At 29.0% G+C, this 26,784-nt stretch overlaps 1 protein-coding gene across 1 annotated transcript in view; it reads left to right on the top strand.

Moving 5' to 3' along the window:
* The window catches only part of LOC142329732 (superkiller complex protein 2-like), a 71,307-nt gene that overhangs the window by 4,244 nt on the left and 40,279 nt on the right, over positions 1-26,784 (top strand). Inside the window, exons 2-7 of the mRNA XM_075374465.1 lie at positions 4,691-4,870; positions 7,941-8,079; positions 14,169-14,422; positions 16,087-16,254; positions 18,422-18,534; positions 21,469-21,972. Of these exons, the coding sequence (XP_075230580.1) occupies positions 4,691-4,870; positions 7,941-8,079; positions 14,169-14,422; positions 16,087-16,254; positions 18,422-18,534; positions 21,469-21,972 (1,358 nt within the window). The remainder of the gene's footprint in view (positions 1-4,690; positions 4,871-7,940; positions 8,080-14,168; positions 14,423-16,086; positions 16,255-18,421; positions 18,535-21,468; positions 21,973-26,784) is intronic.

The following is a 26,784-nucleotide window of genomic DNA, read 5'->3' as shown; positions in this document are numbered from 1 at the left end:
ATTGTCAATCATTCTATGAGGTTTTTGTCTCATGCGATTTTTATGTGGTGTACAGAAACTTGACTCACCATTTTCATTTGAAAACATGCTTTCAGCTTCCCTTTTTAAATATGTTCACACTAACAGATGCACTAGTAGCTTTACCAACATGAAACTGAACCTGTTGCTAGGGAATAAGAAAACTGTCATCTGATTTCTTAGATTTGTTGAGCTTAGCTTCTTTTTCTTCCATAAATTTTAACATGTTATTTATGATTTCTTTGCTCTGTGCATACAGTTTTTTATTTTTTAATTTGCTTTTAGTTACAGGATTCATTGTTAACAAAAAAAAGTCACTAAAATAAATTATTTTGTTTCTTGTGAATGCACTAACACTATTATGCCCTATAACAAAAAGAAACTGCAATCCGTTTTTAAAACCTACACATAATATACTTTACGAACAGAAAAAAATTATAATTCTTTAAAAAATTTTACTTAATAGATTTAAATTAAAAGCACACAAATAAATGTATTAAACTTGCCTTGTTAAAGTTCAGAAGATTGTGATCATACTGTCATGTAAGAAGATACTAAATATGCAACATATTCATAAAGTAAGGGTCATCGGCTTGAATTTAAGTACAGCAGCAGGTCTGAACACAGTTTCATGCATTCAGGGCCATCTATTGGTTATTTATGAAGCCACTGCAGTTGTTCTGATGCAATAATCATTTCCCTGCCAGTGAATGCAGATCGCAAGTCCGCGACAGTTGTTTCTACCACAGTTATGAAGTGCGTGCTGTAATTCAATTTTTGTATGCAAAAGGATCTGCAACTGCTGAAATTCATCAGAAGTTGTGTCTAGTATATAGACCTACAGTAACGAGTGAAAGAAAGATTAGCCAATGGTGTCGAGACTTTAAAAATGGTTACATAAATGTGCATGACAAAGAGCGGAGTTGCAGGCCCAGTATTCAGACTGATGAAATCGTTAAACAACTGAACCAAAAACTGCGATGACATCACAATTCACAAAAATGAATTTCCACGTGTTGGATGCTCCTCTATCTATATGACTATCACAGAAAAGCTTGGATATCACAAATTATGTGCAAGTTACTGAAAATGCTCATCGACCAACACAAAGAGCAAAGAATGTACAGTGGATGAGCATTTTTGGACCGCTATTGACAAGATGGAGATGATTTGTTTTCCCACATTGTTATGAGTGATGAGACGTGGATATCGTACAACAATGCAGAATCGAAACAACAGTCAATGCAGTGGTGCCATTCAAGTTCCCCAAAACCGAAAAAGTTTAAGTAATCTCCATATTCAAGTCGAAAAATGTTGGCCACTATTTTTTGGAATGAAAAAGGCATTATTTTGGTTGCAGCAGACATCACAACTGACATGTACTGCAAAACACTTACCAAACTGAGATGTGTGATCCAAAATCAACAATGCTGGAGTTGTCTGGTGTAATCCTCCTTCATGACATGTGTCCTCATACCGCGCTGCCTTAACCAAAAAGAAGATTCAAGATTCGTTGGAATTTTTTAACCATCCTTAATATAGTCCCAACCTTGCACCTAGCAAACGACTAGTTCCTCTTCTTGCATTTAAAAAAGTGGCTTAGTGGTCAATGGTTTGAAAACACAAGGAGCTCAAGACTGCCGTTATCAATTGGTTTAATTCTCAGGTGGCAAACTTCTATGCAGAGGGGCTAAAGAAACTAGTGCAGCGTTACAAAAAGGTGCTTAGAATAGAATGGCGATTATGTGGAAAAGTGAAGTAGATATGTAGTATACTAAAACTAAGTAAAACCTTTTCTCATAAGTTAATTTTTTTTTGATGATCAAATGACCCTTACTTCATGAATATGCCTCGTACTTATTAATTGTTATATGTTATAAATCCAAGCACCTACACGTCTACTGTAATATGTGCTGCATAACATTAATCATACTTTAAACATAATTTAAAATGCAAATGTAGATACAGTAATTAGACAATGATGTCATTGTAAATATGATTTTATAATATTATTTATGTAAGAACAATTTATGTGTAATGCATGCGTAAAGCTCTTCAGCCTCCTGTGCAGTCCACTCCCCATCACAGCACCAATCTTCAACTTACAGTGCAGACCCAATAAACAAGTTTCATTGAAGAGAAGTGAAGGAACATGCGCAACATTTTGTTTTCATGATTCATTGCCTTATTGCAGTAGGCAACAGTCTGCCGACTTAATTCAATAAATTGCATGTGTGTTTACAATAATTGCTAATGTACAGTACACATGTACAGTCACCACTATGTAACGGTGAACTTGGAGTGATAACAATTACCACCCAACATAAAAACATGTTTCTCACTCTTAGTAATCCCCGTTACCAAATAATTGTTGTATTTATAACAAATGAATGCAACAATTTTGAAATGGAATTAATCAGCTAATTCTGTATTGTACATTGTAAAATGTACTAGTGGATGACAGAATATTATCTATTGCTAATTACATGGTAAATATTTTGATAGATGATTATTACTGTAAATTTAATTAATTACTAGAAAATGGATTATCCAACTAATTCCTCAGCTAGAACTCTTTCCTCTCTCTCATAACCTATTTTCAGGGTAATTGTCACTATTATCACTGTCACTACATAAAGAGACAATGAATGATTCTGTCAGAGAATCTGTTAATAATACTTGGCTCAAGATTCATCTTCAATTTTTTTAACCTTTTCAATGTTTCAATGTTTAACCTTTTTAAGGTTCCCAGTGTTGAGGCTTGCAACATGTTTTACCTCTGATCATACCATCTCAATTAGATTTAAATCAGGTTGGTAAGGTGGAAGCCACAGAACTTGATGCCCACTTCTCTCCAACAGTTCGTCAAATAGGTATCATTTTCTGTTAACATTGTTCAAGTTAATTAGTACACACAATTGTGGTTAAAGCATTTGAGATGAAACTGGAATATGATGTTTCTGAAGCCAAACAGTCATGTCATATTTCTTGCTTGATGACAGCGGAAGTTTTTCAGACAGGTGTTTATTTACAGAGCATTGTCAATAATTACTACACTCAGGAGGAAAGTTAGAAACTAATTCTTCTTCAGCCCATTTCAAATATTTTTTAGTATTTATGCTATCATGGTAATTACCACTTTTTGATTTGGCTGTCCAAATTAACATTACATTTGGAATCAAGTTCATTTCACCTCTGGCGTGAATTATAATTAAGCTTTCACCTTTATTTATTGGTAAATGAAGTCCTGCACTGCTGTCGTCAACCCATAATTTTGTCGTTGAATGAGATGATAAAAATTAGGATTCATCTAAGTATACGATCTCCCAGTCACATTTTCTAAAATCACTGCCTGCAAATTAGAAAAAACCTTTTCTGCCTAATATAATTTTTTCTAACTATAATTTTCCTTTTATTTTCTGTTTTGCACCATTTAAAACCTAATTCCTTCAGAATTATTCTTAAGCTATTTTCATTGCCATTAAAATTAAAATTTAATTTTAATTTTCAGTTTGTTACAGAGATTGTTAAATAAATGCTTTATATAAATGCTTCAATTTTTTTAATTTTCATCCAATCATACACGTATGCATAATTTTACATACCTGTCTTTGAAGCTTTTTACATTTTACAACAGTCTTAAATTCAGCCATAATTGTTTGCATGTTAAACTACATTTAAAAAGTTTGAACCATAAACCATGATAAAAAGTTTTTACAAATTATCGTATCTTACATTAATCGACCATGTAACAAAATACACTACACATGTCAAAAGAACCGTACCCAGAGGCTGTACTACAGAACTGAGCTTTATGTACAAGGAAAAGCAAAAGAGAAAGAAAAATAAAATAAAAATAATTGTTTTGTATTTGAAACACAATATCACTTGCTTAATACTGTAAACACAAAAATACATTGCTTCATAAAAAACTGTTGCATCATGTTTATGATACTAAGAGGTGACTAATCATAGTGTGCCAATGTTTCAGAGATCAATATTATGACAGTGATGAGTGGACTGATCATCCAAGCTTGCCGTTACGTGGCAGCTACTGTACTAGCTTTAATTTGATGTAGCTTATTATCAGCAGTATCCAACCACTCATTCTGCCAAGCCTTCTCTAAACATTTCAGAAAGTTTGTATGATCAGGATGAAAAATATAATGAGGACAGCCGACAGTGGCTGAATAGAAAAACTTAATCAGAACAAACCAGAATAGTTAAGCCGTCTCTCTGGGTTACATCATTAGCAAAGAGTAATGTTGATTAAATAGTTCTAAAAAAATAACAAAGTGTAATGAAGAGAAAACAAAATTACATGAAATGTAAAAGGAAGTGAAAGCCATCAGAAAGTCGACATTTTAGCTGGATCTAGAATGGCAATTGATATGGTGCAAGAGAATCTATTTCAGGACAGATAAACTGTATTTTGAACTAATAAAATGAGTTTAATGTAAAGTTTTACTTGTGTTGTAGTGTATGTTCTTCTTAAGTGATGTTTTTCAACTATTATAGCCTGCAGTTTTTTTTAATGTTATGTGATAGTGTTGTATTATATTATGTGTCGTATTATATTATATTTAATTATATGAATCTTAAAAATATTATTTCAGTATATCCAATAATGTATACATTATTATTTTTTATGTATGTAATTATTTGTTATTAGCTGCCCTTTGGACCACCTCCTGTGTGTCCTGATGCTTTGAAGCAGTTGGAACAGTATTTATTGGATATAGAACAACTTCCTACGTACAACTATGAGAAATCTCATAAATTTTGGTCAAGAGAACCGCAGCTATCAACACTTTTAAATTTTTCTCCTTCGTTGTTTGCTACAACCTTAAAAGTAAATATCTCATTTATATTATTATTTTATCTCCTTAACTCATTCTGATATGTAGTCACTGGTACTGAACTGTTACCTCCTAGTCATTTTGGCTAGTTTTTTCATATTAATATTAAAATAAAATTAATATAATATTTGACTTGAAATATGATTTAAGGTCATAACTGAAATCTTCTTATGTAAATAAATAAAATAAAATTGTGTATAACATATAAAAACAGATATTAAAAATCTTGTGTATATATATATATATATATATATATATAAATGAATGTTTGTTTGTTTGCAATGAAACTTTAGTGAGTAGTTGTGTGCAAGCCCACAAAGGTTTCTGAATTAGTTTGGACCCGCTAGACAGTGCTGGGGTCGAGATGTTTTGAAAAATTGCATTTATGGTTCGATTTGGCTCATATTTAGAATATATATTAATTACATGAAAATAAATATTTTTGTGACAAATGGAAAAAGGGAAGATGTGAAAAAGAGTGAGGTTAAATTTTGTGAAGTTCCATAATGTTTTCTCAAACTTTTATTTGAATTCATTTAGTCTATGTATATACTCAAAACTAGCAATGGTGAAGCATTGCCAGGTCAGCTAGTATTAATAATATTAATAAAATGTTGAATACTCAAAGTGCTGTCAAGAAATCTTTTCATCGTAAAATTATTACACTTAATACGTGAAATACACATTCATCTAATACACACTATGTATTGAAAATATATTTGGTTAAAATTTATCTTCATGATAAATTTATATACCAGTGATAGTGATAAGAAATGTGGTTAATGACCGTACTAATTGGCACATTACCTAATATATGTTTAACTCAATATGTTGCACTTCAGAATAAGACTATGATGTGAGAACTTCTTGAAATCGTTCTTGCTTCTTACTCTGTATCTGGTGATTAATATTTTTAAATGCAATATATATAAAATTGGAAACATGTCAATGTACCATCTGAACAATTACATTTTCTTAAATTAAAAATTAGATTTTCTATCTTTAACCTTCTCTGGTCTTAGCTGAAAAGATAGGGAATTCCATGTTTACTTTTGGTTAATGGATTTAATATTTCTTCTATATTACAAAATTATTAATTATAACATTATGTAATGTGCTACATGAATATTTGTTGTTGTTTTAATATAGCATAATTTTATGTGTGAATTGTGAATCTGAATCATTGAGACCAGTATAAGTAATGGTTGAAAAAAAAAATCATAAATAATTTTTATGTGTTTTCTACACAATGACTACCTGTTTAAAATTTTCACTTTTCATCACCATCCCAACTGTAATCAATATAGAAAGGTTTTATTAAATCTGTGAGAATAGTAATTGTTAATTAACAACAGTTTGTTGTATTACATTAACTCTGAAGCTTTATTATACTAGGTGTCCCAAAAGTCGCTTGACCAAGAAATCTATTCGTAAAAGATTTGCTGAGTTGGATATTGCTCATGGTAATGTGCATTGTATTTTTAAAGCATTGAAACTAAAAGCTTATCATTCACTACTGCATCAAAGTTTTACAGAAGATGGCTTTAACAGGCATCTTGAGTTTTATTAATGGTTTGTAATACGCTGTAAGGCATAGCCTAACATTCAAAATCACATTTTGTGGACGAATGAAACTTTCTTTAAACTATATATCAATCGTCATAATTGTGTGTACTGGATTGACACAAGGTACTTGAGGTACTAAATATTCCAGGAATCAATGTATGGCCTGGTGTATGGAGTGATGAAATTGTTGGTTCGTACGTTTTCAGTGGCACTGTAAGTGGCGATTCTTACCTTGAAATGTTACAAGAAGTAGTTTTACCTTAGCTACAAAATAATCCTTTGTTTGAAAATATAATTTAATTTTTAAAATCTTTAAAATCATCACATATTTACAAATTTTTTGTGAATATTTGATAAGTTATTTCCTCAAATCGGTAATAATTTTAGTTTTCAGTAGTAATTTTCTCAAATCAGTTTTCAATTTTTTTAATAGTTATATATATTTATTTATAAGTTTACCATAGATTTCATTTCTAATCTTATAATCTGGTCTCCTTGTTTTGTATATAAATGAGAAAGAATAGTTACATTATTCTCAATATGTTATATGAACATAGAAGAAAATGTTCTCTTAACTATCACTAATGCTGTTAAATTCATTCTGTTGAACAAATTATTTCTTGCACAGATTATTTCAAGTTTGTTATTATTGTTTAAAAAACAGCAAAATAAAATGCTATATTTTTGCTCATAAATGAAAATACATGAAGTTCAATGACATATAGATTGGTAGTGATCCAGACTCACAGGGAAGACAAAAGTTTACTTGAATATTTGTTTGGAACAAATCACGTGGGTGTGTATGATTCTTAATTTTTGAGATTCTAATTATTGTAAAAACGTTAATCATTTTTTCACTTATACTATTTCAAATCCTCTTTTTGTTTATTTGTTGATGAACAAAATCATTTAGATTATTGGATTGGATAAGTAGATAACTGTTACAGCAAATGTATTAAAAGTAACCTTTTCTTTATTACATTGCATCTTAAAATGTTGACATATTGAAGTTGTTTATTAGTATTATTATTATTATTCTAGTACTTGTTTATTATCTCACCGCCATTTTTTTTATGCAACTTCATTTCATGAGAAAATGAGTATAACATGTATTTAAGGTAGAAAAGAAGTACATTTTTTTAATTAAAAATAAAAAATACAAAACACTTTAGATTACGTTCACTCTGTGTTTGACAAATCATATGTATATCAGTGTAAAATGGTAACCTAACCAAACGTAACTACGCTTGCTTCGCTTATCTAATTAATGAGCTTAGCGAGTGAACAAACAACCTACGCCCACTTTGCTTGCTAACAGACATATTTTTTTGTTTTAATACATTGTAATAATAAATTTATTACTTTGTTTTTTGACAAAGAAATTGCATAAAAAAAACTGGCGGTTTGATAACAAACAAGTACCATTATTTTATTAATACTAAAGAAATTTTTAGTTAAAGATAAATATTAAAATCTTTTTTTGTATTAAAATTTCAGCCTGAACGTGACCCAAAAACAGGGGAATTGCTAAGATTCAAAGAGGTATTTGTGACTGATTTTGCTGATGTTGACGAGTTTAATGATAAAAGTTGTAGTAATCCTGCTAATAATGAAATATCAATTGATTTTGAAAATTGTTAGTATAATTTAACTAAATAAAACTATTTGTGCATGCATATACATTGTTAGTAAATTAGTTTTTAGTCGTTTTGTTAGTTAGTTAAGTTTACATTAATAAATATTTAATTTAAACTAAGAAAAAAAGAGTTGATAGATTGATTATTATATTTTTAGAAAAAAATTGCTCTTTCTGCAGTTTATTCATTGACATTAAAATTACTTTACAAAGTGATGTGTACATTATTACAATTTTTAAAAAAAATTAATTATTAATGTTGGTAAATTTGTTTTAAATTTACTTTTTTATTTTTATTTATATATATAAATATATATATATACATATATATATTTATATATATAAATATATATATATACATATATATATATATTTTTTTTATAATAAAAATTACTACTATTTTTTTATTTTATAAATACAAATATAAATTTAAATCATTTTATTTCTGATGTGTTGTTAACCCCTTTATAACAAGACATATTTTGGTTTTATCTTAAATATGGATAACATTTTAGTATTGTTTGTTATTAGTACTACTTTATAAAGGCATTAATCTGAAACAGTCATTTGTTTTTTAAGAAATTGGATTCTGTTTTGCAGATGGTGAGAATTACTCTATTGCCAATATAGTATTTTCAGCTAAATCAGTTAAAAAAATGGAAAAGGAGTCCATTATTATTATATAAGTATTCAGTATTATTATAGTTATTTTTTATTATTAAAATATTTGAAGTAATAATTTTTAAGTTAGTTGAATTATGTTACCTGTACAATTATCTTACCTGAATAAATTGGGTTATTTTTATTATGTTTAAACCTTTTATCAAACTTCTTATATTATTATTTTGTGTTGAGTATAATGTATATGAAATTTAGTGATATGACAAAACAAGAAAATTAAGCTGTGTATGGTAATCTATTGATAGTGTCATTGATTTATTTCAAACAAACCCTATTAATGGGTTTATTATAATTTTGGGAAAAGTACTTAAGTTTCTTTCCCTGTATTAATAGATACTTTTATTTGAGAAATAGGTTATATATTTTGGGACCTGGTAATTGCTGAAATTGTCAGTTTTAGGCTTTCTTATTAAAGAAATGTTTTGGTTATTTTAGTCAGTTTGGATGATTTGATATTACAATCCATTGTAATTTTATTTACATATATCAAAATGGATGAAGATACAGAAATAAGAAATAGAGATTAACAGTACATTTGGCTCCTTAGTATTCAATATAGGAGGCTCATTTTCACATAATTTTATTCCTAAGATGCATTTATGTAGAATGTATTAAGAATTTTTATTAACATTCTACACTATATCTTTTTCCTTGGCATTGAAAATTGATAATGTATTATATACACAAAAGTTAAAATGTTTTATTTATATGTATGCAGTTAGAATAGAAAATAATGGCATTGTATGGAAAAATGCTTAATGTTGGGGAAAAGGGCAAGAGAGCATCATTACTTAATACTATTGTGGAATAAATTTTTAAACTTGTTATTACTCTGACATAATGATTAAAGTAAGTGAAATTATACTCAAATGCCTATTTTTAACTAGTAAAAGAAATTTCAAACATTATTTTGCTGGAAGAAAATAAAAAACTTTTTTAAATTTTAAAGTAAAACAGGTAGATCATTTTGGATTTTTACTTTTAAAATTATCCAAGTTATCATTTTACATTTTTTTAAATTTAAACAATTTTATAGATATCAAAAATAACTAGATGATGGCATATTATCTTCACTTTGAAGTTAATGGTTTAGCGCTGATTTTTTATTCTATTATTCTGAATATATCAAAATATAAAATAAGTTATATACAGTAGCTTAAAATAATATATATAATCATAATATAAAATTACTGCCGAGGTGTCATTTTGTACTAACAAGAATTTTGTAAAAATATTGTTAAGAAAAAAGTAATTTTATTAAATACTGTGAAATCTTATTCATGCTTCGCGTATTCGCAATTTCATTATTCACGGAGTAATATTTTGCGATGTCTTTTCTAGATTCACGGCTAAAATTTTCCATATTTGCATACATTATAATATGTAGTGACAAAAAATTAAAATATTAAAAGATTTAATGGCGCAGGTACAATGTGAAACGTGAAGAGGTACAAGATACGATCTCTGAAAAACAGTTACCCAAGGCAGTAAACTATCGCGTGATCTTATCCAGTTTTTTATAGATCCATCTTAGAATAGAAGCTTAAGTTTTAAGCGCAGATTTGAAGACGCCATGCAAGAATACACAGAACTTCACATGGATTTAAAAACAAGAACAAGACAAGGAAAAATTACAAATTTTTATAAATATAATCCAAAATACTGTAGGTTAGTTTTGTAAATTTCCTTTACAGTAATTTTAGTTTTAGTGTACTGTAGTACTGTTTTTTTTTTTTTTTTTACTTTTTTAAGGCAGTTACTGAGTACAATTTGAACATGTAACACCGTTTTCTAATACAGTACATACTGTACGTACTGTAGTGAGTTTTTAAAATAAATAGTTTGGTAAGTGCTTATGAGTAAGCTTAGAGTAAATTAGGAAATATACTGTATTTTGTTAAACACTTTTTGTGTAGTATACCTATGTATTGTACTAAACCAGTGCTTATAATTAATGTTGCCGTCTGTATTTTATCAGTAACATCACCCTAAGAAAGTACACATGAATTTTTTTCATTTAACATAGAACTTAACCATTCTTCCTTAAATGAGTATTAGTTCTGGTTCTATATTTGTTTTCTGTATTCACAGCATTTTTACGGTCCCTTAACCCCACAAAATAAGATGTTACTGTACAGTGCTTCTTGAGTTTGGACACAAAGGGAATATGACAAGACTCTTTGTTAAAGGCGCACCTGCAATATAACTGTTATATTGCAGGATCTTGTTAGTTGTATAAAATACTTTCTTTCATTTTGTAATAAATACAAATAATTTTTTGTATTGACATTCTTTGTGTGGTTTTAAGATGATTTTATACATAAAATTACTCTTCAGTTAAAGTGTAGTAGTAATAATAATAATAATAATAATAAAAGACTACTTATTAATTTATACTAATTAACAAAGCACATTATGCGAACACATTTAAAAAATAATGAGATTATACTGCATACGGTATTTATTCAAAATGAATGTTGTATTATTTTTATAACATGTAATTACTTACATGTTATAAAAGACTTGCAAGTTATGGGTGATCTGTACAAAACAGAAAAACTTTTCAATTTCTTGAGTTCTGTTGGGCTTTTTTTTAAAGTTACTTTATTTTAATTTTGCACACCATCGTTACATATTGATAATTCTTAGTGTAATTTTTGTTTATATACTATGCAGTTTTAAGAGTAAAATGATTGTGCTAGACAGAAAAAAGGGAAATTCAATGGACATAACTATGAATGGTAGAAAAATAGAAAGTGTAAAAAAGTTTACTTTTTTGGGAGCAGTTTTTTCTGAGAATGGCCAAAGAAATTAGTACAAGAGTACAGAAGACTAGTGGATTTTATCAGAGTGTAAGAAGTCTGGTCTGGAACAAACAGATACCTTTGCAGTGTAAGAGTATCATATATAAACCATACTTTGTAATAATTCTTACCTATGTGGCAGAAACCTTGACAGATGGCAAAAAGATGTATGATCAAGTACAGGCAGCAGAAATGAAATTCAAGAGCATCATGCTAGAGAAGACAAGAAGAGAAGGAGCAGTACGATTAGAGAGGAACTGATATTGGGAAGCCTTGTCAAGTCAATTGGAAGATCAAAGCTCAAGTGGTTTGGACATTTTGAAAGGATAGATGAGGAAAGATTACCAAACAAAATGATGCATGTAAATGAAACAGGTAGAAGACCAAGGGGTAGATCAAGAATGAAATGGATAAATATAGTGATGGAGAAAGTACATAAGGGAGGGGATGTAATGAGAATATTGGAAGAGAGATGATATTGTTAATGGATTGGGGCAGATGGAGAAATTTTGTAGAAGGCCTAACCCAATGAAACTTGTATTACAGGAACTGAAAATGTCAAAATTAAGATTTTCAGTCTGGAGCAGTTTGATATTCTATTGCTGGTTTCCTAGATAATAAGATAATAATAAATCTGAATAAAAAAAATTAAATAAAAAACCTTTCAAGTTTACAAGAAGCTTTTTGAAACATTTTTAAATTTCCATCTTATAAAAAAGATTCTTGTATACACTGTAGTTTTAACATCCAATAACTTTTGTGTGTTAACACTACATTTCTTTAATTACTTTGTAAAATATGATTGAATTTAGTTGTAGCTTTTTCATTAAATTGATATATTAACTTTGAACCATTTGATAGCTGTTGCTGATCCATGAAGCAATTTTTGAGGTGTGGGAAATTAGTTGATTCATTGTTTTTATCTCCAGGAGGTGTCCATTTTCTGCTAATGTAAGAAATTTGCAAAAATATTTTTTAGAAAAAATATTATTATTGAATATATATTGCTCATTTCATCATTCTTAATTTTTATGATGTACCTATTTGTTAGTGTCAGTATCTAACAACTGTTCCACAACAAAAGATATTAAATCTGATTCTCCAAGTGTTTTTTTTTTTTCATTAATTTGAAATAACTGTATGAGTTTACTGACTGAATCATTATTTTTTACTGAAGCAGAAAAATTCAGTTTTCATTTTCGATTGAATCCATTCTTTTCTCATATAATTTCAAAGCAGTATTTTCTTTTTCTCTCAATATAAGGCTTTATTTCTTCATTAAAGAAATTACAAGCAATGGTGACCATATTTATCCACAGTATATTAGGGAAGCACTGTATTACTACATCGCTGGGCATACCAGAGTTGTTAGGGAACTTAGGAGAGTAAACTCCTTCTTTGATTTGTGAGTCACCTAGAGGACTCTCATAGATTGAACAATTGTCACTGACTTCCTTCGATTCCTCGCCCAGCATAGGATGACCAAGGGGATTTAGTAGAGTAGAACCCGGGCGGCTAGGATCTGCCTGGACAGTTTGATTGGCTGAAGATAGGTACTTTGGCGGCGAGCCATGTTTAGTTAGATCTGAGTTGATTATAAATTATATAAGCTGTCGGCAGAATGGCAACTGCACTGCCGAGAGCGTGGATCCCATGCAGCCGTGAGGTGTAATGGCATCTCCACGATGGTTTATGAGGTGAATGTCATAAGGGACTCTGCAATGGAGCTGAGTGGAAGCAGGAGGTCTGTCCGCCTCTCCCTTGTAGACCAGACCGGAGTCCACAATTTAACCTAAGTCGGGGGTATGAACTAAGTTGAGTTCAGTAAGAGAATTTAGGACTAAATTTTGTTGTTGTGATCAACATTTTTGATGGTATGTTGTGTTTAAACTTGCCTCAAAAATTGAGACATTCATGAAATTGGCTCAATAAAAGTAGAAGTAGGTGCTGGGTTCGTGCTTCCACGAACTCGGTTAGCTAGTTTAGAGGGATATGATGTAGGACATTCAAGAAGTCCGGACAAGGCCTACAGTGCAGGCAGTAAGCTGAGTTAATAAATCACTGATGCAAATGTATATCGAGGCATTTACATCGGTGGCATCCCAATAAGGCCAGGCTTATTACTATGAGATGTAAAAAGTCAGAGGGCAATAGACGACTCCCATTAAAGGCCACCAGGGCTAGAAATGGGGGCTATTAAAGGCCATAGGGGGTGTGGTGACCGGAACATCACTAGGTGGGTGTCTTCCCCTATGGGATTGGGATGTATAATACATCATTAAATTACTAAGATTTGGGATTTAGTTGATTTCAGTTTTTTGTATGTATTTTCTAATCTTGTAAGTGTTTTTGTAAACTGGAGGTGAGATTTATAAATTGATGATTGTCAGAGCTCCTTCCTTTATACATCTCTTAATTAGTTAATTTGTCTCAGAGTAAAAAGTTAACAAATTATTGTGCATTGAAGTTTTAAATTCCTATCCTCATGTTATGTGATTTTTTTTATGAAAGTTCTGTGTTATAAGCGAAATTTTTTTTTTGTGTTATAATTGTGTTTAATATATTTCAATATTTAGTGGTTTATTTTTATGTTTCATGAAACAGTGATGAGCACTCCTCCTGGTATGAAGTGTGGATATGACTTTAATGTAGTAGATACACAGCAGTTCCCTGTACTTCCGGCTAAGAAAAATGTTATTAATTTGACAAACATTTTACAAGTAGAAGATTCACTGGGTTTAACTATACAAGAGAAGAAAAAAGATGTTAAGAAAGAAGAAATAAAAGAAACTAAACCAAAGCCTGTTGCTAAAGTTGTTAACATTGATACTGAAGAACAGGAAGAAGTTATTCCAGTAGTAAGTTTTCTTTTGTTAATGTTAAAGAGTTATCTTTTCAGAAATTCTAATTTCAAGCCCCCTTTTTATGTGTGTGTGTGTGGGGGGGGGGTGAGCATGTTCTCATGCACATGCATGCATGTGCAAACTTATGCACTTCATTTCTGCATTTTTTATAATCCAATACAGCAGACTAAAGTTTGCTTGTGTAGTAATATGATATATGACATTTATAGCATGTGAAAATGCCAAGGCTGATGAGAATTCTAACTGAAAGTTAATTCATAAACTCACTTTTAAATTTGAGAAAATCTGTTGTGAACTTAGCATTTGTGATATTGCTGGAAATTGTTATTACTAACAAACAGATGAAACAGTTACTATTTAAAGTACAACAAAGCTTTTTTTATGAGTAGAGAAGTGAAAATAAGAAACTGCGGTGTACAATTTTATGATGTTATATTTGTGAAAGTTTTTGAAAATTGAATCTTTCTTCAATTGTTATTATGTAAATGATGAAGAAACAGAAAACCAACATTCAAGTTGATTTTCCACTACATCAGAAGCATCCCTAAAGTTCTTGATGAGTAATAGAAACATGCTACAAAGTGCATAGAGATTCATTGCAAAATGAATTCTTGTATGAATGGAATGTTACTTTGTACTTGCATAGTGTAAATTTTCTAAATCTTGACTGTTAATTGTGGTTAACAATTTTTCTGCCACATTTTGACATGTTTTGTTTAGAATTAGGTCAGATTTCCTAAACTGTTAATGTTAGTTGACTAGGTTTTCTCAGAATAAAATTTTCTACAAAATTTTGTTTACTTGCAATTTGATGAAGTTATTGCTTTGTCAAACCTAAAAAATTTTATTTTGCGACACAATTTTTTTGTGTTTTGCAATAGTTTTATAAAAAATTACAAGAAATTCCGTTCTAGGACCTGTTTTATTAATTTTTCTGATTATAAACTATTAAACCATCAAATCTATCACTCATTTTCAGTTCCAAGAATCTCATTATGGCTTCTTTAACCTTTGGAGCATAGATTAACACAAAATTGTTTGCAAGCTACATGTCAGAATCTAAGCATTACCATACCCATGTTTATATGAAATTTTTTTTCTTTTTTTCACTTGTCATATCCTGAAACTCTGTCCATTTCTTTGTAAGATACCCATTTATTTCAATTTTGGTTTACACGTATGCTTGTACATGTTCATGTTAGCAGTTCTGTATTTACAACAAATTTTCCCAAACCTTAAATAGGAGTTTATGAATAAACTTTTAGTGAAAAACCTGGTCAAACCTAGACATTTTACATTTATAATATTATAAATAAACCTTGAGGCTTCCTTTAGTAGATTAGCCATAAAATGATCCAGAAATGATAAAAATAAATTTATAAAACTGAATTTCTTGTAAGTTTTTTTAGAAACCTTAGCAAAACACAAAGAAATTGTAGCAGAATACATTCTTTTAGGTTTGACATAGCAATAAACTTCATCTAATTGTTAGTAGAATTGCCATAAAGTGATGCAGAAATGATAAAATTGGAGTTACCCTAGTATATGATTGTGGAATATAATTGTATATATTAAACCAAATTTTAAGATATATGAATGACGTCCTTTTTTTAATAAATATTTGTAGTGGTTTATTTTAATATTATTTATGTTTATAGGAATCTAGTATTCCAGTTCTGAAGATTTCTGAAACGCCAAGTTTAAAAGTTTTAGAGAAAGCTGACTGGGCTGAAGAATTGGCTGTCAAGCCGGTTCTGGATTTCAAAGAAAGAGTTCCTAAGATGGCTTATAAGTGGGATTTTGAATTAGATCCATTTCAACAGTTGGTAAGTGATATTTTTTTTATTGATTGTTGTTTATTAATCAATAATGCTATTACGTTATTGGTGGTTTTTTATTGCACGAGGTATTATTTGTGTGTTAGAAAGTTACTGTGGACTTTTATGATGTTTTTATGTACGTAATTGTAATAATTAATGGACTGTATACCTTGATGCTTTAATGTTGGGATATAGAAGTATATGGAAATGTAGAATTTAAAGTAAGGATAAAATGTTTATGGCCAAAGTCATGCTTAAATAAATCATTTCATAGAATGCTAGGTGCAGTTTTATTGTATGTTGTTGGTATCCGTTTGATTTTAATGAACACAACAGCAGTTAGTGGCATTTAAAAATTATGTAAATAAAATAATCTAATTGGTTATTATTCTTATTGATTATTAATAATAATAATTATCTGTTTAATTAATTGAAAAAATAATCATCATTAATATTGCATTATTTATCTTTTCATCTTATCAACAATAAGCACTGTAAGAAACAATGCAATGGATCTCTGCTTTTATTAACTTTGTTAAATCTTAGAACAGTAATAATGTGTAATAACTGTTTCTTATTTTATAATACATGTATAAACTGCCTTTAAAACTCCCATATTTAACTCTGTATTGTATAAATACTCCTCATGTTTAACCATGAGGGTTCTAAATGACTATAAGTCATATTCTTTGAGAATTATAATGAGTCGATATAGGAAACTGAGCTTCTTTCTTGGAAGAATATGACATCAAAAACACATTGAGAATGGTTTTCAGTCAAATTTCATCCATTTATAATAGCAGTTTCTGGAAGCGTTGCTTTTATGGCAGTTCTTAAAAAATTATTTTGTTTGGGAGAAGATTACATTTGTATTGAGCCATGTTGTCATATGAGTAGTAAATGTCCAGTAGCTTCTGTTTGTTCAGCTGTTATGGTCTCCATTCTGCTTAATCCACAAACGTTTTGAAGATGAACTGCATTGCAGTGTGAAATGGGATTTTCTTGAAATTCTTTGAAAACTTTGACTTCAAAGTTTGACTTAATGTTATTATCTGCATCACACCAGTTTTAATAACAAACTGACGTCAGCAAAAGGATTATTACAATTGGGTATTCTCTACCACACCAGCTCAACCAAATATTGCTGTCAGTCTCTCTGATGTCAAGTACACATTAACTTTCTAATTGCTAGTATATTTGTTCATATCTTACATTGTGTTACTAGTAAAATTAGTGGTGTCATTTTCTTACTAGTAGATTAAGTTACTAATACATTTTTTCAGAAGTAAACCTTTTGTTTGCTTTAAGCAGTGATAACCTTTTCAGCTTTTCACTCATATATTTATGTATTCTCATTTTTCCCATTTAGCTGTAGACCTAAGCAATACAAAAATCATTATTATAAAGATGAGAAAAAGAATTGGCTTAATATTCTTGATTTCTTGGCCTGTATATATATTTATAATTTTAATGCTGTTTAGGCTTTGAATACAACTGATGACAGCACTGTGTAAGTCAGATTGATTTTTGAACTCATGTCTTATTACTTCTGTAAAACCAAAAAGTAAAATTGTTTGTTTCAGAATTTGATGTGTTTAATTTTAAATATTATTTTGTTAGAATCTTTTTGTTGTATTAAATAGTTTTATTTTGTCAATTTTTAATCATAATGAGAACACTGATCAATTCCCTAACATGTTATTTGTTTAGTAAATTTTAGTATTTGCTGGACTTTGTGTACTCCACTTTGTAGTGGAATTGTTAATATTCAAACCAGTATTTTGATAAATAGTAGTTTACATATAACAATAACTAAATGTCCTTTATACTTTATTATTAGCTTTGAGTTAGGTTTAGTCTCGCTACTTCTATTGCAACTTATCATGTAAATAATTTATAACTGGTAATTAATGGCGATATAGATTTTTGCTTGCCAAAAGGATAGCATAAAATTTCTGTGTTATTAATTCACAGTCACTTATATGTTCTATAATACTAACTACGTGCGTAAATATACTTGTATTAGATAATAATTCAGGTAGTGATGATGTGTCTTTGATGCAATAAAAATTATTAAGCATGTAAAATTTATAAAATTATTATTCTATATTCAATTTTCATGTTGTAATTTATATTATTTTTATTTTTACAATTTTTATTGTACTTTTTATAGGCTATAGTAAAATTAGAAGAAGATGGTAATGTATTTGTTGCAGCTCATACTTCTGCTGGTAAAACTGTTGTTGCAGAATACGCTATTGCTCTATCTCTACAGCGATGTACTAGGTCAATAAATACATTTCATTATGAATTAAGTATATTGTTTCCTTGAATTGTTATTTTCTCTTTGGTTTATCACATTGAAATTTTAGTTACTTTTCTGTCTTATCTTTTACATCGTGTAAAAATTCATTACATGAACAAATTCATTACATTTATACATAGAATTTTTACTGGATTTGTATTATATTTAGTAGTTAATTTTACATTTATCCAGTGTTTGATTTTTGTTTGTTATTTATGTTATGTTATTGTTCATTAAAATTTGTGTTGCACGTAATAATGAATGCATCAAAATGTTGATGGGTTGTCCTTTATGATCTAGAGCAAAGGTTTCTGCAGTTGAGGTTTCATAAGTTGAGGATATGTTTAATTTTTTTTCATATAAAAATTAATGTACGTGAATAATAAAATATCGACACAATATATTCTATTTATACTTAATAATTTAATATTATTTATTCTGCTGATTTTTGAATTTAATCTAAACATTTTTCATGAGAAACACATAATAAAAAGAAAATCCAATATTGATCTGATGAGAAGTTAATTTTAGAAGCTAATTTTATATATGTTACAATCAATATATCAGTTAATGTTAAACCGGCAGTCAAGTATAAACTATTGTTAGAAATGTAGTAAGTATTGAAAAAAAAAGACTAGTGAAGTATACAAACCTCTTTCCACATACCTGAACGTACATTTCAGTTTTAGATTAAAGGTATCTTTAATGGCAGTTTATTTACTGCCTTAGTGGTTTTCATGCGTTTTGTTCCAAAAGAATAAACATTTACTACTGAACATTCAGTGTTAAAAGATCATAGTTGCATTTGCAAAAGTCAACCTACAAATAATACATGTGATAACTTTGATGTTAAAAAGAAGTGCATTAAGAGAGAACTTTGCAATTCCAATTTTGAAGTGAAACTAACTTGTATAGCTTTAACCGTTCTAGGTCATGTAACTGTAATTATATGGTCCACACTGAGAATATGGTCCAAACAGTTAGAATAAATTTAGATGAGCTTAGGTAAATACATTCTGCCTTGATTTCATTAAAAAAAAATTTTTTAATCAAAATATTATAAATCCTTTTATCATATACAGAATTTATGTATTTGCTGTACATCTGTAATATAAACATTCACTTATGATTTATTTTTAAGTGTTTTATACAAGTTCTTTGAGAACAATTTAATCAATCATTTGTTGTAGTTGAAATAAAATTTTGTTAAATGTTAACAGAGTTTAAGAAATTAAGTTTTTATAAATCTGGTTAAATTTTTCCTTGACAAGAAGTATAGTTTGAATTTTCAACTTTCCATATTATGATTTGTAGAATATTAAAAACAAAATTTTGTATAGAATGTAACAATATTTTGTTATAGATTACTAAATATAAGTGCTGTTCAGAAAGTTACTTGCATTTTACTGTTGTTCAAAAAGGAGTGGGTGTAGTGGCACCATCTTGGTGGTGGTTGGTGGTTGCTTGCTTCATTCAGTATACATCAAGCTGCACTATGTGAAGTGAACTGTCTTGTTGATTTTCTACAACTGTTTAAAATGTGTACCACTATAGAAAATCCTGCCAGTTATTAGATTTCTTTTGGCAAAAATCAATAAATACATTAAGATTTATCAAATACCATGTGATGTTTAAGATGTATGAGTGAAGGTGCAGTGAGGCAGTGGTGTATGGTGGCTGCTCAAATGTTCATAATTAAAAATGATGTGGCTGGCTTAATGTTCTGTCAAACAAACTGTTAGCGAAAGTTGATGAAAAGATACACACTAATTAGTGCTTTACCATTGCAAAGATTTCACATAGCCTTTTATATAAAATTGTGATGAAAAAGTTAGGTTACCATAAGTTAACCTGCTTGATGGGTTCTGTTTCAGAACAACAGTTTTTGGGACAGAAAAGGGATATTTTTTGTTGAATTCATGGAGCATGGTGTTAAAATAAATGCAGAAGTGTACTGTGAGACCCTAAAAAGAGAACAATCAAAAATATGCGCTTCAGCATATTGACTTTGGGATTTTCATCCACATAATGAATATCTGTGTGTGGTTCATCATACTTAAGAACTTTTGGGAAAATTTTGATCATCCTATGTACAGCCCAAATCTGACACCAAGCGATTTTTTCCCTCTAAAAAACATGAGTGAAAACTAGATATTTTGATGTCAAAGAAGGGCTCCAGGAAGGTGCAACTTGAGTGGATGGAAAACCAGGCAGCAGAATTTTTCCAAATTCACAAATATGACAGGTGTCTCCCTTTATTTGACGTCTATGTAGAAAAGTAGTTTAAGGATGTATTTTCAAATTGTGTGTAATAACTATTTTCTTGAAAAGTTGTTTTCTTTTTTTATACCAAAACATAAATTACTTTTTGGACAGCCCTAATAATTATTACCAGATTGTTATAAGAAAGGTTTATTCATAATTGTATTATACATACAGATTGTCTTAAAAAAGTTCCACTGTTAAATAAAAAAAATCAAACCAGTAAAACCCAAAATAAAACATGTTTAAAAAAATCTTTCTTTCAAAAAATACACATCTAAATACTATAAATTATATCTCTTTAAAAGGGAAATTTTTGTTTTTAATAATTATGATAATGTTAGGGGTAGCTTTATCTAATATTTGTGTGGCTTTTGAATGACACATTACAATTATAGAATTGTGGCCATTGACTGTTGCATTTGTGCAGCAGTCAAATGGTAAGTGTTAACTGAAAATAAGCATGCAATTCATTCTCTGTGGAAATTTATTTCTGTAAAAATAACATTCTTCTAACTAAATTTTAATGCAATAGAATTTCTGTAAGAATAAGTTTGTTATAAAAGTAAGAGGTTTATTTAGATAAGTTTTGTTTGTGCATTTATAGAATGTCTGTAATATTTGCTTATGTGTATATTTACATTTGTTTTTAGAGCGATTTACACTTCACCGATTAAAGCCCTTTCTAATCAGAAATATCGTGATTTTAGAAGTAATTTTGAGATTACAAAGAAAATGGGTGAAGTAGGTTTAATCACTGGTGATATTCAAGTGAATCCTAAGGCTCCTTGTTTAATTATGACAACAGAAATATTGCGTTCTATGTTGTATAATAAGAGTGAAGTTGTACAGGACTTGGAGTTTGTAATATTCGATGAAGTGCATTATATAAATGATCCTGATAGAGGGCATGTATGGGAAGAAGTTATGATGTTGTTACAAAGTCACGTAAAAATTGTTATGTTAAGTGCTACTGTTCCAAATGCGATTGAATTTGCAAATTGGGTTGGGCAGATTAAAAAGAAAAAAGTCTATCTTATTTGTACTCAAAATAGACCTGTTCCACTACATTTTTATCTGTATACTGGTACTCATGATGGCAACACTGATAACATGTTTTTAGTAAGAAAAGCTGAAGGATTGTGGGATCACAAAGAGTGAGTATATATTTCTTTTCACTGATTATTGTTTAATCTTAATAGTTATTTTGCTTACTCTTTCCATATTTTAAAAAAGTGATATAGTAAAACATGTTTATATCATTATACTTATAATTTTTTCCCCCATTTACATTTTTATATTGTTTTTCAGTGTAGTGTAGTATATGTGAAATCATTTTTTACATATATTTGCAACACCCTAGTGAAAATCTGTTACAGCTGTTCGTCAACTTTCTTATTTTGTAACAGAAATTGTACTTCACCCTATAAATCATTTATTTTCTGCACTATACAATAGCAGTAACACTTTGCATAAGTAAGGTGAAGCACTGCACGCATTTAAGTCAATTTTTTGTTGCTTGTGTTTTAGTATTATTTAATGATTATTACTTAATTAATGTTTCACTTGTAGCTTAAGTATACATATCTTGGAAGCACTTCAGTGCTTCCAGTTTTGATTTGGCATAAATTCATCAAGGGTACTACACATTATCTTGATTGCTTCATCATTAAACCATACTGATGTTTTTGCTTTAATGAAGTCAATTTTCATGGTACAATACATATTTGAGTCATTGTTTGAGTATTACCCAAAGCCTGAAGAGTTGCCTGGCCTTGGAAGCACTTTAATATTTCATCCCTTGAAATACTTTTTTGGCATTACAGCATGGCACCAAATCTTGTTGGAACAGTCCATTGCCTTATGGGAATATGAAGTTTTGTCACAACCATTTCCTTGATATATCCATCAAGAATGGATATATTCTTGATATATATATATATATATATATATATTAAGAATCTTGATATATCCATCACTTTTTGTCATACCATCTACTGGAATTAATGAACAAGAGTCTTCAAATGTAAAACAACCCCAATACATTTGTTTTTTGATTATATTTAACTGATTGTTGGATATGAGCTGATGATGCATTAATTTCATCAGATGCTTTTCTAACATATAGAACCCTTTGTCCTTAAATATAAAAATGTGACTCATCAGAAAACATAACATTTTACCAGTCTTTTGTACATGGAGGAAATGTGCAAGAAGTCTGCATAAAACAGTTGTCACTTGTAAATCTGTTCCACTGGCTGTTAATTTTCAATTAAGTCCACAGCAGATCATTTTTGATAAAGTTTACTTTTTATCACTAATAACCATTCCTGTGTTGGAGTAGTTTTTCTTTTATAGCCACATTTGTCTTTTCCTTTAAAATGAAAAGGAACCAGTTTCTTTAAATTGTTTTAGAATAGCATTCACTGTCCCTAGTACAACACCACACTCAGAAGCTGTTCATCATTATGTCATACTGGTACGCTCAGAAAGAGCGTACATTTTCTAAGTTTTCTTGGAGTTATGTTCATTATTATAAATGTTCGACATACAGATAAAAAAATATGAAAATATGATTTTTTAATAAAAAATGGAATAAACTTTCACAAAATGCTGTTTATAACATGATAATTGCTAAATATCCTCGCATTACAAAGACAACTTTAAGAAAGGGTGTGATCAAACAGTGTAGCACAACACAAAAATAAACAAAATTCCCTGTGTTTGGATTAATATGTATGGTACTGTGTATGTATATATGTATGTTTGTGTATATATATATATATATATATATATATACCTATGTGTAAAATTAGCTCGATAATCTCCAAAATTTCTAGATCAATTTCATTGAAATTTAGATCTGCTGTAATGTACCTGAAGTTGTGCATGTGAAAATTTGATAATCGGTTGAGCCAATTTATCCTCAATTTAAAGTCAAAATATTTTAGCAGGACAAGTTGGAAGCATTGTTCGTTATGAGCTGCAAGTTAGAAGTTGACCTGCATTTTTTTTTTTTTTTGAGTTAAACATGACATATTTTTCAAAGTATTGAATTTTTATTTTTAAAATTTTTTATTGTAATGTGTTTTTGACTTAAGTATTTTTTGTGGGTCAAAGGTTTTTTTTTTGTAAAACTTTATATTAGAATGAATTTATACTTTTTCAAAATGAAACAAATAAAATGATCTTCTTGTGCAGAACTGCATATTGTTTGTCTTGATGTTGAGAAAACTTTTAAATAAAAGAGAGATTAGGTTCTACAGCTTTAAAAAAAAAGACTGATTTTATGTTACTGATAATCAGTATTCGCTGTAGAAACTGTTGTAACAGAATTTTTCTTTATTTTGTAATTATCTTTTTTTAGCCTTACTTAAATTGATTTCATTAATTATTGATTGAATTTGTCATCATTCTCATTTCTGTGTTACGTGTTTTCTGTGGGGTGCCATTTAACAGCTCTCTTGTTTTTTCTGCCAATTTTTTCCCCATTGCTTAAGCTAGTTAATACTGGTTTGCCAATCCTACCCACTGTTTATTTTCTTATGAACTTTGGTTTCCCCTATTTTTCATCTTATTCCACTATTTGTCTCCATATATCTCCCTCCATTTCATTTGTTTTATATATGACCATACTATCTCAGATTGCTACTTGTAATTTTCTCCAGCAGTATCTCCATCATGCATTTTTTTGTCATTCTCTTCCTTATCATTAAACCTTCAATACTCATACATTTTGTTTATGTTGACTATTCTATAAGTCATTGTTCATGTCTCTGGTATATATTGTGCTTTCAGACCTTTTTACATACCCGTTTATATCTTTATTTTACAACACACATCTAATATCTGGGTAAGCTAGTCTGTACTCTTCTACTGATCTATTTTTCCAAGCTACCTCCCCTGAAAGACCTGGACTATGGATCTGCAAATTCCTTCACCATGTCTAAAGTCATCCTATCTCTTTAACTGTTTTTCTGAATCTCAACTGAACTCCTGTTAGAAACCAACCACCACAGAAAAAAAAAATTGTTTTTTTTCTAAAAACAACCTCATTATCTGACTGTCAGATTCTGCGTTTTGCTCTTCTTTTCTTCTCGTACAAAAAAATGAAGTATGAATATCGTAATTGTAATTTATCTTTTATTGTTAGTTTTTTACAACCCTGTAGATAATCTACCTTTGCATCCATGGATTAGAAAGAAAATAAAATAACTTAATATTCAGAAAATACATTTTAGAAAACATTGGTAATGGTGAATTACTTTATAAGATAGTTATTGTCTTTAAAACAAGTTATAAATTTCATTTTGGGAAAGAAGCCTATACTCAGTAGTGGGCTTGGTTTCAGTTGTCAGGTTAAATGATACTTTGTTAAATGAAGTAATTTAACAGGAAGCTCAAGTGTTATTTTTTATGTATTTTGGACACATAAATTTATATAATCTTGTTCATTTATGTATGTAATGTAAAAATTTAAAACTGAAACCATAAAAAAGGGTCTTTTTTATAAAATTCTTGTCATTGAATTCTATAAAAGTAAATTTCATACACTTGTAAAAGATTAGTTTTATTTGATTAGAATAACATTTTCAAAACTTGACAGAATAATTAAAAATCGAATCATTGAAAAACATTGAGTTTCTGTGTTTTATTGTATAAAGTAAGTGGATATTGTGGTATAGTTTTTTTTTGTGGTGGTTGGTTATTGTGAGAATGAATATGCTCACTTTAATTGCAACCAAAGGTGCTCTAACCAACCTATTATATAAACATTTAGTATTTTTTTTTTCTCTTTTTACTCATATCAGGTTTACTTTCCACTACCTTTAAACTTCAGACTGTGCCCAACGTTTGTTAGATGTTTTATATTTATGCTCAATCTTTTAGCAACGGTTGGCTCATAACTAATTGAATCTGTACTGTTGTAGAGTTGAATAAAATATTGATTTATTTATTTTATCAAAGTGTATAATTCTTAACAAATGTCATTTTTTTACTATAAAGTGTGACTAAAAAAAAATCACAGAATTATTTTATTTATATACATGGTTTCTACCAAAATAATTATTCCAAAATAATTGATAAAATATCAGATCTAAAGTTGTTTTACCCAACAAGTATAATTAAAAATGGGTATGATTTGGTTTAACAAATTAAAAATTTAACAATAAATGAAAATAATAGAATAAGTTGACATAACCAACAAGTTATGGTTGTCATAACTTGTACCCTAGTATCCCTATAGATCAAACTATTTGTATAATAAAAACTAAACTGAAATATAACAATGAGAACCCAAAATTTATTGATAATATTATTACCATCGTTAGGAACATATGTCAACAGAATTATTTTGAATTTAATAACGTATATTACATACAAGAGAATTTACCGATGGGATTTCCTTTATCGGCCGTTATGTCTGAAATTTATTTTTAAGTATTCAAAAATAAAATAGTTATGGTATTACTCATACACACAAAGTTCAATTATAGGTTTGATATGTTGATGACATCTTGGTAGTCTTTGAGCTTGTTATAAATGAACATCTTATAATTTTGAAAAAACTCAATTCATATCATGATAGTTTAAAATTTACATTTGAAATGGATATATGCAAAAAAATAAACTTTTTGGATGTTGACATGGAAATTGATAAAAATAACAAAATTATAACATCTATACATAGGAAGCCAACAGCAAATAAAATAGTTAATAGAAGATCAAAACATCCTTGGTCACACAAAATTAATTTATTTACAAACATGTTGAATAGAGTGATACATTACACACAGAACAAGGAAAAATTAGATACAAAAATAAATATCCTAATAAGTATTGCATTAAGAAATTGATATAGCACATCTCATTGATAATATTTATAAAAAAATAAAGGTTAAAATCTAGTAATGCAAAAACATTAAACCTATAAATAATAAACATGGCAGTGACAATACCTATATAAA

The sequence above is a fragment of the Lycorma delicatula genome, chromosome 9, assembly GCF_047948215.1.
Source record: "Lycorma delicatula isolate Av1 chromosome 9, ASM4794821v1, whole genome shotgun sequence".
Lineage (NCBI taxonomy): Eukaryota > Metazoa > Arthropoda > Insecta > Hemiptera > Fulgoridae > Lycorma > Lycorma delicatula.
The sequence above is the reverse complement of the archived record's forward strand: the minus strand, read 5'-3'. Positions and strand labels throughout refer to the sequence as shown.